The following is a 13,806-nucleotide window of genomic DNA, read 5'->3' on the forward strand; positions in this document are numbered from 1 at the left end:
TGAGGCTTCAAAACGGGAGTCCACAACCAATGGGTGACATTAAGGGGGCTAAGTCCATTATTTTTCTACAGTCCATAAATGGGAAAATCTGAGCTGTTAAAAGTCAGGAGAAATAGAGAGGAGTAACCTGACGTAAACAGAAAGATAAGGTTGTGTGAAAAATAGAAAAAAAAATACTGTTGTGTTCTTGCTCTTGTGTTTTATGTTGCTGAACAGAGAGCTCTACTAAAGTCACTTTGTAGTGCTCTATTTAAACTGTGTCTCTTTGTTATAGTCTCTCTCTCTGAGTGCGCTATAAAACTGCCTCCTATTTTATACCTGCTTTCCTCAGTTTGGGGTGAAGGTGCAAATGAATGAACGAACATCTGGCATAGAAACGATTGCCGGTCATGTGGACGCAACACAAGCAAACTTGTTCCATCAACTGAAACCTAGCCATAACATAAATAACAATAGGAAGATGACACACTTGACAAGACAAGTGTTGTAAGAGTGTTGTAGTGCAGCTCCTTTAATGGCTGGTGCGGTGCGGTGACAGGAAGTTGAGTCGGCGATTGAACTGCAGTCACACAGATATGCTATGAATCTTCAGGAACTGAGAAGAGTTGCTGAGTTTTGTTTACCAGGAGGTGAGTGTAGTGAAAATGTGTTTTTAACTCCAAAGGAACAGTAAACTGGTGTCTGCTGTGCTATCAACCCCCAACTGCAGTCTGGATGATGAGCAGGACGAGCATTTGTTAATTTCTACCCCAAATCATTCATTTCCCAGAGATGGAATCATGTAATGGAAACCATAAATATGTCTCAGAGTCACGATGCATAATTTTTTTGTTTATAGATCAGTACAAAAAATGAGTAACATGTTATTTGCAAAGATGGAGAATCTTGTACACAGGTGTATTCAAAAAAAAATATTGGTTTGTTTACTCTCACTGTAATAAATGTGACATCTTTTACACACACACACACACACACACACACACACACACACACACACACACACACACACACACACACACACACACACACACACACACACACACACACACACACACACACACACACACTCTCTGAATGATATAAGTACATGACATCCATGCTTGTCTCTGACATCGTTTTTTTTAACATATTCCAACAAAAGGTTTCAAATGTGTTGTGTAATTTAACACACAGACACACACAGACACACACAGACACACACAGACAGACACACACACACACACACACACACACACACACACACACACACACACACTGCATATACACACTTTACACATGCAAACACATGGCACACTTTACACCCAGCTGTGGGGACAGCCATCATCCCAGCTAACAATGAAGATGCATTTGGTTGAATTAGCCATTAAACTGTCATATCAATCATTCATCAACACATAAAAACATCACAATTCTCCTTTGAAAAGAGTGCATATAAATAGATAAAAGGACCTATTTCTGGTAGGGCTTTTCAGGAGAAATACTTGTTAAACTGTCTCACACGCCCTGAACAACACACCAACCTTTTCACTTTACCCTGTGACACAAATAAAACAACATATTATCTAGTTCTCACACACACACACACCAAGATGTTTGGATAGTGCCTAGCAAACATTCTTCAGTGTTATTTTACCATTTTGCCATTGTACGGTCTGTCAGTTGTCCACTGAAAGGGACATTTAGCAAGATTTATACTGTTGTGTGTCATAACCTTTCTTCCATTCTCTGCAGAAAATGTTTACCTCTTAACTATTCAGCCCTGCTAGCAATCATCTGCCTGTGGACGGCTTCTGTCGGACAATGCGGAATGATCACTGTTTTTGTACTCCCTTTGAAAAGCTGCACTGTGCTGCTTTGTAGAAACACCATAAACTATTTCCTTGCCAAAAGCATCAGGATGACAACACCAAACGAGGATTACTGGGAGGGTTTTCACTACCAACCAGCATATAAAAATAAAAATAAAATCCAATTTGCACAATTGGGATTGATGGTTGATTCAAATTTTCTATTAATTTGGGTGCGCTTCTTTTATTATATGCTGCTCTAAATGCTCTACTATACTCTATTTTGAGTGTAATATTTAGGGGAATTGTGCAATACTGATGGCAGCAAGTGGAATGTCTTGTCTGTTTGTGTGTATTTTGTGTTTTAGTAAGTTTAGTACTTAATTAGTTTTAGTACTAATTACTCAGGCTTTTTCTCCAAATTTTCTGCACACAGATGGGTGGATAATAATAACTGCAGAGAGCACACAAAACTCAAATTGTGTGTTTTGTCATCTGTAATCTTACATTCTGTTCAAATCTGCCATGTCAGTAATTTGTAAAGTAAAATATTCCACTGTAAATTAGCTTAATTATTTCACCAAACACAGGTCACATGATAGGGAGACTGGGGTACGTTGAGCCAAAGGCTAAGTTGAGCCATCCCTTGTTGCTAGGAAACGGTAAAAAACATTGATCATGTGACCAAATATTTAGGAGGAAGGCATCACTTCATGGAGTTTGTGAAGGTAAGAACCACATGGGTAAAGTGGTTAGACCTTTATTTCCAAAAAAAAACATTTTTCACTCTTGAAAGTGAATTAAGTCTATCATAAGTTTCATGAGAATTGTGTTTAGACCAAAATAGATCATTTAAAATTAGTTTTATAAATCAATTGTGGTATCTATGAGCTACAACATGAGGCCATAAACCTAGCATAAAAGTGCACCATTTTAGCTGTGGGGACTAATGAAGTAAAAAATTGTAGCTCTGGGGTAAGTTGAGCCATTTGGCCAGGGGTAAGTTGAGCCGGTGGGTTGGGGATAGATGGAACGAGAGGAAGATGGAGGGAGGAGTTTAACGAAGATGGATAGAAGAGAGGATAGATAGAGGAAGAAAGGAAGGATGATGAGAGGATGAGAGTTTCAGTTCACATTGTTCAAATGTGTTATGTTAAAATGTTTTTTTATAAAACAGCTGTTTAGCAGTAATATGCAATAATATTTTTTTAAAAGGGTATTGTACCTGTTGAATTGTGTATAATAAATAAAAATACACATGAATGTGAAGAAGTGACTGTTATTTAGGGAGGGAGAAAGTGGGGAGGAGGGTGGGGGGGAGTAGGGATACGGCTCAACTTATGCCGCTCCTATGCTCAACTTACTCCATACACGGGGTAAGTTGTGCCACGAGATATGCTCGTGGATATGCTTTATTATCGAAACAGTTATGTTTACACTCATTCTGTTTGTTTGAAGGGATGCACAACATCCTGAAATATATGCAGATATATTAGTTAGCGACAAAACTACGATTGCCTTGATGTAGTGATCCTAAATATGAAAAATGGCTCATCTTACCCCAGTCTCCCCTGATATTAGTCCCGAGCAAATCAGCATCTCTGGTTTGAGGTCGTTCTTTTATTGTGTGGTTTTTGTTATCTCCTCACCTTTTTTCAGCCTCTTTCCCACCTGCTATGTATATCGATTGATCAGATCTCCTATGTTGCCTGTGAGCTGCTGGTTTCACTACAGGCAGATTCCCCTCACGTTACAGTCGGTGGGGAAATAAAATCAATGAATCATTAAATACAAACAGTGTTGATTTTTTCCCCCGTGGAGCCAACATGAAATATATTTCAATTAGTACATTTCTTCTGTCAGTCAGTCTGGTGAAGGCAGTTTGTCCACTCTCTCAGCTGCTAAAAGACGAGCAGCAACATCTGAACCTAGGTCGGACTCCGTGTGGATTAAAGAAATAGAACGCTGCTGCTCAAGTTTCGTTTTCTATGTGGGTGCCCAGTAATGCGGTAACTTTGAGTAAAAAAAAGACTTTGCTTTACACGAAACACATACGTAGGGGGGTCTTTTTTAAGTCACTTGAGGTCCCCAAGTAATATGCCATGCAAATAGGGCTTTAGAGGGTCATTCACACATTGATATCATTTAAGAACTGTCCACATGACATGTCAGACATGTGAGAGTCAGCATCCTACCACTCTCATCAATTACAGGGGACTCCAGGACACTGGAAAGGCCAGGCGAGTGGTGAAATTAGGTAGAGGCGAGTAATGGACAGAAATCTTAAGTGAGATGGCCTTAGGCTAGCAAGAAGGATATATTAACAACTTTTAATTCTGATCTGGTAAATGCACCAGAAGAGCTTAAAAGAAGTTGTGAGTTGTGCATATAGCTGAACGTGATGTAGTTAGTTGTTTGTTGTTAGCTAGCATGATGGTATTAGCCAGTGATATAATAGACAGGAGTGTATGCTTTGATTGCCAAGGTCAAGTGACATAATTCAAGAAATGTTTCTCAAATCAGAAAGGTTAGTATTAGTACAATTAGCTAAGTGACAGTGGTTGGTCAATTGAGCAGGTCATTGTATTCAGATGAGACTGCCTATCAAGCGAGTTAAACCAGCCACTGTAGTTTAGCCTAAGCAGAAAAAATGTAGATATAATGCTGGGACAAGCTGCAGAAGATTTACTTTATGCTTAGGCTTTCTTTGTAGGATTAGGTGTTATTTGTAAGACGACTGCAGCTAAGACTACTGCGTGGTCCATGACATTTGGATGAAACTGCAAGGCTAGCCAATATAGGTTAGATTAGGGTTGGGTCATTTATTGAATTCATTAGAATTTTAGTTTTTGCACAATGTGTAGAATGTATACATTGTGAAAACTGAGTTAGTGCACAAAAAGTTTCTTTTTAGACAAAAAAGTAATGTAGTGATTGATGATAATCGCTACATTAGCTATTTTGAGTCACGACAGTCTCGTAAACTCTGACGTGAATTAGTTACACTACATATGCACCTGCTGCAGTTTATGGGACTGTCATGACTCCAACTGGCAAGCTGCTCTGGTGTAGTGAATTTAACAGTAGTATCTAAAAGAGGGACAGAGTGAAAATGACAGCACATGGTCTGTGCTCTCCATTTGTGTTTGTTGACGAGGTATCATCTCTGGTTATGAGAATAATTTTCAGATTCTTTTTTTTAAGTCTAGGTCTCTACCTGCCAGATGGTTAAAGCTAGCCAGCCAGCAGTCTGTGGATATCAGGGTGACGTCTTGTCTAGAAACATAAACAGCAGCAGATCCATTAGTGAGTAGACCTTTTTGCTCTATGGTCATCCAGGTCTTTCATTATTCTTCCACAGTTGTCCAAAAAATTATGTTTCAATCCTGCATTATACCTGCATTTTGCAGGCGAACAAAAAACAAGTTGAAATTGCATTTTTTGCCCATATCTGTTCAGTCTTGGCCAGTCCAAGACTAAGCAGATACAATGTAGTTATACGATTGAGTCAAGCCACCGAGTATCTGCTCTTTGTTTGAGTGAGAATAGGATTCAAAGGCAGTTTAAAGATCTGTTAGATAAGGCTAAGAAGGCTTAGAGAGTGGTGTCATCTGTCAGAGGGCTGAAAAAATGTGTGCAACCACCCATACTCCCACAATTGGAGGGGGGGGGGGGTCCAGCTTTTGGACAATAAATTGTAGACTTCCTGGAATTCAACTTCAAACGACCCAATAACAACAAGGTGCTGCACAGGTGTTCGTGTTCAAAGTGTATTGCCAGTGTTTTGCACCAGTGTGGTTTATATCTCGGCTTTCTGTGTGTTTGACACATTCACTTATGTTAACTGGCTGTGACTCCAGATGGGTCTTTGAATACCTTATCTGCAGCTCCAGTAGAAATCAGCCTATCCAGTTCTGCTGTGTTTTTAGTCTTGATAACCGTTTTCCTTTTAAGCTTTGTCACTTTTTCCTTTTTTTTCTGTACACGATTGCACAATAGTAAAGCGTAATATTGTTTTTTCAAGTATGCATTATGTAGTTTTTACACAACTGTTTCAACAAAGTTTTGAGGACTTTATTAAGATACCCCATCTAAGGTAATGCTAACTGTGAATATCATTAGTAGAGAGAATGATGACAGAAAGAACAGCAGCTTTACAGAGATGAATAATTATTTTAGTATAGAGCCATTATTCAGCAAGCATAACTCCATAAATCTATGTATGTAGAAATTAATTGAACAAATTATCTGGGAATATTTTACAGTTGTTGATATAGATGAGGGTTTTAGAAAGAGGCAACACATAGACACCAGAAGAGAGAGGAGAAGGAAGCAGCCTCCAATAATCAAGCAGCTGTCCACATCTGGTGAAGCAAACTGGATCTCTTAAACTCCAGTTAGAGGATGTTTTGTTAGAAATGTTGGCATCTTACCAAGTGGTTGGTGACACAATGGTATACTTTTGTGTTGTGAGCCATTTTTTAAAAATTCATACTTGTTGTCCACTTAAGATATTGTCCTCCAGTCTCCAGCTGCACCAATGTAGATGTACTTGAAGCTCCCAGTTGTGAATGCAAAGTAAAATGAACTACACTGACACAGGAAGTGCTGCAAAGAGCTCAGGACTCAACATATCAGACATAGTCAAAATTATTGGTACCCTTTAGAAGTTGTAAGAAATAATTGATTTGTAGTGATACTTTAAGCAGACTATGTTTTTTTTAAATTAGTATCACAGGTGTTTTCAATCTTATAATCCCTCATGCAGCCAGTTTAAAAAGGAGAACATGACTCACTCTGCTCTTTTGTGTCACTGTGTGCATCACATTGAACATAGAAAACAGAAGAAAAACTAGAGAGTGGTCTGAAGACATTAGAAAAAGGTAATAGCCAAGCATGGTCAATGTAAAGGTTACAAGACCATTTCTAAAGAGTTAGATGTTCCTGGGACCACTGTTGCCAATATAATTAAAAAGGTTAAGGCCCTTGGGACTGTAGCCAACATCTCTGGACGTGGTTGCAAGAGGAAAATTGGCCTGAGATTGAACAGAAGGATTCCTTGAATGGTCGATAAAGAACCAAGGACAACTTCAATACAGATCCAAGCTGATCTTAAAGTTCAAGGTACAATAGTTTCAAGTGGCACCATCTGTTGCTGTCTGAATGAAAATAGGCACCATGGTAAAAGACCCAGAAAGACCTCACTTCTAAGAGGGAGACACAAAAAAGCCAGAGTGGACTTTGCCAAAATGCATGTTGACAAGCCACAATCCTTCTGGGAGAATATGCGAAGAGATGAATAAAATTAGAACTTTTCAGTAAATCACACCAACCCTATATGTACATAAGAAAAAACGAAGCCTTAAAGGAAAGAACACCATGCCTACCATGAAACATTAAGGAGCCTCAGTGATGTTTTTGAATTAGTTTACTACCTAAAGCACTGGGTGCCTTGTATCTGTGCATGTCATAATGAAAACAGAAGACTATCAAGGCACTTTGGAGTGAAGCATACAGCCCAGTGTTAGAAAGCTGTGTGATGCTACTTCCAGCAGGATAATGACCCTAAACAGACATCAAAAAGCACACAAGAGTGGATGAGAAGAAAATGTTAGACCATTCTGAAGTGGCCTGCTATGAGTCCTGATCTGAATCTCACTGGACATTGATGGAAAGAGCAGCAAAAAAGTGAGCAGTTTGCTCAATAAAGGTGGAAGGGTACCCATATTTTCGGCCATGTCTGTTATCTAATTCTGAAAATCCCTCATATTTGCTGTTTGCTAAATGCCTGATGTCTGGAAAGTCCTTTCTGAGAACAATACATTGAGACATACAACTGACCACAGATGCCCTCCTAGTTCTTTTCAAAGGTGAACAAACATATAATGTTAGTGAAAATTCCTTAAACCTGACTCAGGCACTGGATGATTATGAGCAGAGTGAAATGATAACACTTACCCTGAAAGCTCTTGTTGATTCCAGATGGGAAGGTATTTCCAAGCATCACCACAGATGGGTCAATGACAATTTCTCGGCTCCGGCCCTGCGATCCCATCACCTCCCGCTGTCCTCCACCACCATCCAGTCTCAGTGTCATCTCATTATCATGCCGATCTAGGAAGATCTCATGCCATTCACCGTTGTCAAGGCGATAGGTGGGCATGGTTAGGTTGTAGTCCCCATCACCAAGATTGTAGTAAACACAGAGGAGACCCTGAAAGATCTTCAATTGGACAAGAGGACATTTTGTATCAGGTTTAAATTTTGATCATAAAAATGGGACATTGCTGATGGTTGGTTAGTATTTTTCAAAATAATTTTAACACAAACCAAACACAAGCTTTATTGGATAAAATTATTGATTTTGACAATTTGGATGTAGACAACAACAACAACAACAATTTAAATGCACTATGTTAAAATATAATGTAAAGACTTGAAATTGGCATTAAACACTAGAAAAGCACTGGTTGCTAGCCAGGTTTAGTTAAGTTTAGGTAAGTTTATTGCATTTATTTTAGGGCTATCAATTGATTAAAATATTTAATTGCCATTAATCGCATGATTGTCTTGAGTTAAATCGCGATTAATCACAAACTGCACATTTTTTATTTGTTCTAAATGTACTTTAAAGGGATATTTTTCAAGTTTGTAATACTTTATGCAAATATTTGTTTATTATTAATGAAACAATCCAGAACAATTAAATACTATACTGCATGCTCAGAAAATATGCTGAAAGCATAACATGACAAACCACTTGCTAGCTAAGCATACTGCTGATACAGAGAGCCCTGCTCCTGCTCGCTAGATAGTTTGCAATGGAGACACATTAAAAACTCTACAAGCAACAAACTTCCAACAGTGATAGCTACATTTGTGGCTACAGCATGCAGGCCGGTTTACATTGAGGAGGACGAGGGTCTGCCTTGTGTGAAGGTAGAATAAAGTCCTCTTAGCATTTAAAGAGAGTCAAGTCCCTGTGGGAAAAGAGTCCTATGGCAAACCCCAGAAAAAAAGACAAAAATCTTCAACAAAATGAATGAATTATTGGACAGTTCCAAAATAAATACAATGATGTACCATCATCTGATTTTCATTTATCACAGCTTGAAGACGCAGATGGGTAAAATTTATGTAACATGACCGTAGAATAATGAAAATGGTGAATCACTTTGAACTGAATTAACCTGTCTGCTGTTTATTGAACAACTATGAATACGGGAAAGTGCAGTCCTCCATATTTTATAAGGCAATACAGCATTGAGTTCCCTTTTCCAAACCTGTTTAATACAGCTGATAGATACAGAATACTTAGGAAAAAAAAATCACTAATTCAGGGATGGCAGAGAACAAATCAATTCTAAAAGAGAATGTCTCTCACAAGTGGGATCAAAATGGGAGAAACATGTTGTCTAAATAGAAGTCCTGTATGCACTTAAGCCCTTTTACACACTATATAGCAAATGTACTTGTCCAGCAATGCTGGAATATTGCAGGGCAAGTCTATTTATATAGCACACTTCAGCAATAAGGCAATTCAAAGTGCTTTACATAAAACATTAAGATAATCAGGATAAAGTGCAAAATAGGCACACCTTAAAATTACATTTAAATATAATTTAAAACATTCATTAAAGAAAACAAATACAAGCTAAAATAGAATAAGACAGGTGAAATAAAAGAAGAAAGTTGCAGTACAGTGCAAGAAATAGCTAATTATTTGATTCAAAAAAGGCAGCAGCAAACAGAGAAGACTTAATTTAAAAGAACTGAGATTATTTTGGGAGTTTGTTCCAGATATGTGGAGCATAAAAACTGAACGTTGCTTCTCTATGGTTAGTTTAGACTCTGGGAACAGAAAGCAGACCTATCCCAGACAACCATGGTTCGTAATATAGGAAAAGATCAGAAATGTATTCTGGCCCTAAACCATTCAGTGATTTATAAACCAACAGCAGAATTTATTATTATTATTATTATTTTATTTGACAGAAAGGAAGCCATTGTAAAGATCTGACAACTCAAGTGATATGATCTTTTGGTCTCAGTGAGGACTCGAGCAACAATGTTCTGAATCAGCTGCAGCAGTCTGAAAATAAATGCATGGACATCTTCCTTTTTAAAAAAAAAAAAAGTCTTTAATTCTTAATATATTCTTCAGGAAACAGTAGGCTGAATTTGTAGTTATCTTAATGTGTCATGAAAGACTTTAACAAGAGCGGTCTCAGTGCTGTGGTGTGGTCAAAATATTGACTGGAACAAATCTAAAGTTATTTAGTGTCAAGAAGTTAGAAAACAGGTTTTTCGAGAGGTTCGAAAATGGGCCTATAATTGTTTATTAGTGAGGTTTCTAGGTTGTTCTTTTTAAGGGTGGTTTGATGACTGCAGTTTTCGAGGCCTATGGGAAGAAACCTGAGAGAAGAGATGTGTTGACAATTTATAGATGATCTGAGGCCAAGCAATTTGAAACGTTTTTTGAAAAAGCCTGTTGGCAGAATATCAAGGCAGCAGGAGTAGGGTTTTAGATGTTGTGTAATGTCCTCCAGGTTTTTATGGTTGATCAGATAAAATTGTGTCATACTACTTGAACTGCCTTTAGGTGGACACAGGGACAACTCATACCCTGTGCCTGATATGGAGGCACTGACGGCCTATCTAATTTTCTGACTTTTGTCCATGAACAAAGAAGCTAATTTATCGCAGGCCCTGTGGATAGAAGTACAGAGGCTACTGACCCAGGAGGGTTTGTTAGCCTGTCGACAGCAGCAAACAAGGCATATGCATTATTAATGCTTTTGGTGATGTCAGAGAAGGAGGACTGCCTTGTATTTCTCAGTTCCAAACCATAAATGTAAAGTCACTCTTTATTGATGTCATAAAGAACCTGGAGGTTGTTTTTCTCCACCTGCAGCACCTCAGCCGGGTGGAGATATTTTCTTGCCAGACAACACCTTCAACCTTACTGGGTGCAATGGTATCAATAACATCTGTAATTTTAGAATTGAAATGATCTACAAGTTCATTGACTGAGACCCAAGAGAGGGCGGGTGTGGAAGAGAAAACCTGAATAAATATTTCACTGGTGTTGTCAGTGATATACGGTTTGGTGATTACCTCTGCTTAAACATTTATGTACATGGAGATAGCACTCTGGAAGAAAACACAGGAATCAATAGAGAGGGCAATATCAGTCACCACAATCTTAGAAATGTTCAGACACTTGAAGGTAATCAAGTCCAGAGTATGTCCCTTGTTGTGTGTGGGCTCCAGCATGTTAAAATAATCCATAGTTAGACCACAAAACAATATTTTAATTCCTGTTAATTATATTATGTTAAAAATGAATAAAGGAGTGTTTGTGAAAAAATCATGTATGTATCTAAATACTAGGGACTTTGTAGATATGTTTTATTCAAAGAAAGATGTAACTCACTGGTTTAATATGATTTATATGAACGATTTGTAAAATGTAAGGAGGATAATGAGGTGTATGGCTTGGTTAAAGACATAAACAAAGGGGGCAGAATTGACTGATTCGTGGTCTGGAGAACCCCATTTCCAGTATGCCAATGCCATAGCATTAGTTGTCCAATAGTAATATTTAAGTACTGGAAGACCCAGACATTCATCCAGAGTGGGCCTAAATTGATGTTTAGTTTTTTTTCCCCCTCAATAGTCTGTTTTTTTTTTTTAAATTTTTTTTTACAACAAATACATTATTAAATGAATGATTGACTGATTGATGATTGAAAAAGTCAGCTGAGATTAATATCAGCATATTTTGAAAGAGATACCAACATTTCCGTAGATAACTTCTTAATGGCATTTACTCTTCAAATCATAGACAGTCCAGTATTTTATTCTAAGCTATATGTGAGGTAAATTAAGATTTTCTACAATATCAATTTTAGCCCAATCTATAGTAACCAAAAATGTTGCCGAATTATATATAATATGATATATTATAAAAGACAAGGAATACCAAATTCAGGATTCATTAAGATAACAAGTAGATCTGTGTAGAGTATAACAACACATGTTGATGTATCAGCTGGAATACCATTGATGAGTTCTTATTCCAATTACTTAAGGTTCTAGTGTTACATTGAATAACAAAGGGGATAGGCAATCTTCCTGTCTCACTCCCTAATATACACTAAATGGCTCCAATGAGAAATCTTACCAAGTCTAAACTTCAAAAAAATAATGCTATTTGACACTCAAAAGCTTTCTGGACATCCACTGTCATGACAGCTGCTTGATCTAGGTGGATAATTGTTGCTATACTTACTTACTCTAGTGGCCATTACCTATGTTAAAATTGTGCGATCAAAATTGAACAAGGAAATGGGCCAATTTCTTACTCATCATGATTAAGAAAGGAATTAAAATCTCATGAAATACTCGGTAGAACCCAGGACATTCACCTGTGGGGAATGCCTTAATTGCTTCTACTAACTCAGCAAAAGAAAACATTCTGTCCAGAGAATGCTGATTGTGTGTGGTTGAATAATCTGTCTCTGCTGCTGTGGAAGCAGAGGTATAGAGACCACAGTAAAAATTATTGTTGATATCAGTGAGTATTTTTCCAGTTGACTGTATTTTATGAATATGAGTCTTTGAGAGTTCAGCTTTAAATTGTCTTGAGTAATTTTTGAGGTTCATCTCTCAATCCAGAATGTCTACACCTCATCTTTAGTAATAATTTCCCCTCCATGGACGATTCTTGAATTCAAGGATATTCTTGTTATAGTCAGAGTGTATGTCTTATATTTTTGTTCTATATGAATAATTTCTCGTTCAATTTCCTTTAGTCTTTTACTTTTCCCCCCCCCCTTAACGTCTCAAAAGAAACACATCCTCTCATGGTCATTGTAAGTGTTAAGCAGGGAACGTGGGAGACTCCCAGGGAGTCTGAAACCTTTCCATTGTCACTGATCTCTAAAAATACTCAGCGATTTCTGTTCATGTACTCCTTAAAACCTGGTAATGACAACAGTGAGGGGTTAAATCTCCAATTATATTTTAACTGGAAAAGGATGACTGTTGCTGCAGGGTAACAGGTCTATGATCAGAGATCCATATAGTGTTACAATTTGTGTTACTAATATTAGAGACTGAACCGACCTTTATAATAAAAGTAGTGAATTTGACTGATGCACATGTGAGTAAAATTAATATTCCTTTTTGTCGCTGTGTTGTATTCTCCAAATGTCTACCACAGTTAAAGATTGAATCAGATTATTAGTGTTTGAACAGAATTAATTGTTGGAGATTTAGAGGATGAACTTTCTAAAGGTGAATCCAAATAGCAATTAAAATCGCCAGCAAAAAAAAAAAATATCGGAAGATCTATCGTCTGAGAGTAATTCCAAAACTTTATGAAAAAATGCAGGGTCATCGGACTTTGGGCCATACATTTTTCAACAAAGTGATCCGGAATTAATTGATGTAACCAGAAATCAGAAAAATACTGAGTTGAAACACCAAAAAGAATTAAGAGAAACAGATACTTCCACCTGGAGCACTGACAGACCCGACTACTATCTCACTCCCCCCTCAAACTCCCATATAGTAAGCTGTCATTTTCTACCACTTGATGATGATAAACCTCCATCATATCAAACAAACATAACAATGAACACTCAAATCAATAAAATAAAGGCTAGGTTTTAATGCCACATCTGTCACTTTCCCTGAGTCATAATTACAGCTGCTAGATGTTGAAAACCTAACTATAGGTTGTTTGTGCCAGCTGAATTTGTAACCTATACTGTTGTTTTTCTTGTCAGGACAGGCTACTTTTACCATAATATGATCACAAAGCACTTGGAGAAAATCTAGATGTGATTTATGCTGTTTCTATGGGCCTAAAATACTTTTAAATGAGGCAATGTTCTTGTAAAGATGACATTTTAACTTGCAATTTGTTGACTACAAACATGCCCTGCTGTCATTACAGTCAAGAAACACCATACACTGGGTCCAGCTCTGGGAGGACTTCTTGTTGAGGAAA

At 37.6% G+C, this 13,806-nt stretch overlaps 1 protein-coding gene across 1 annotated transcript in view; it reads right to left on the reverse strand.

Annotated features, from left to right (window-relative positions):
- si:ch211-186j3.6 (neural-cadherin) overlaps positions 1 to 13,806 on the reverse strand; it is a 333,490-nt gene that overhangs the window by 38,102 nt on the left and 281,582 nt on the right. Inside the window, exon 33 of the mRNA XM_062419573.1 lies at positions 7,746 to 8,010. Within this exon, the coding sequence (XP_062275557.1) occupies positions 7,746 to 8,010 (265 nt within the window). The remainder of the gene's footprint in view (positions 1 to 7,745; positions 8,011 to 13,806) is intronic.

The sequence above is a fragment of the Scomber scombrus genome, chromosome 1, assembly GCF_963691925.1.
Source record: "Scomber scombrus chromosome 1, fScoSco1.1, whole genome shotgun sequence".
Lineage (NCBI taxonomy): Eukaryota > Metazoa > Chordata > Actinopteri > Scombriformes > Scombridae > Scomber > Scomber scombrus.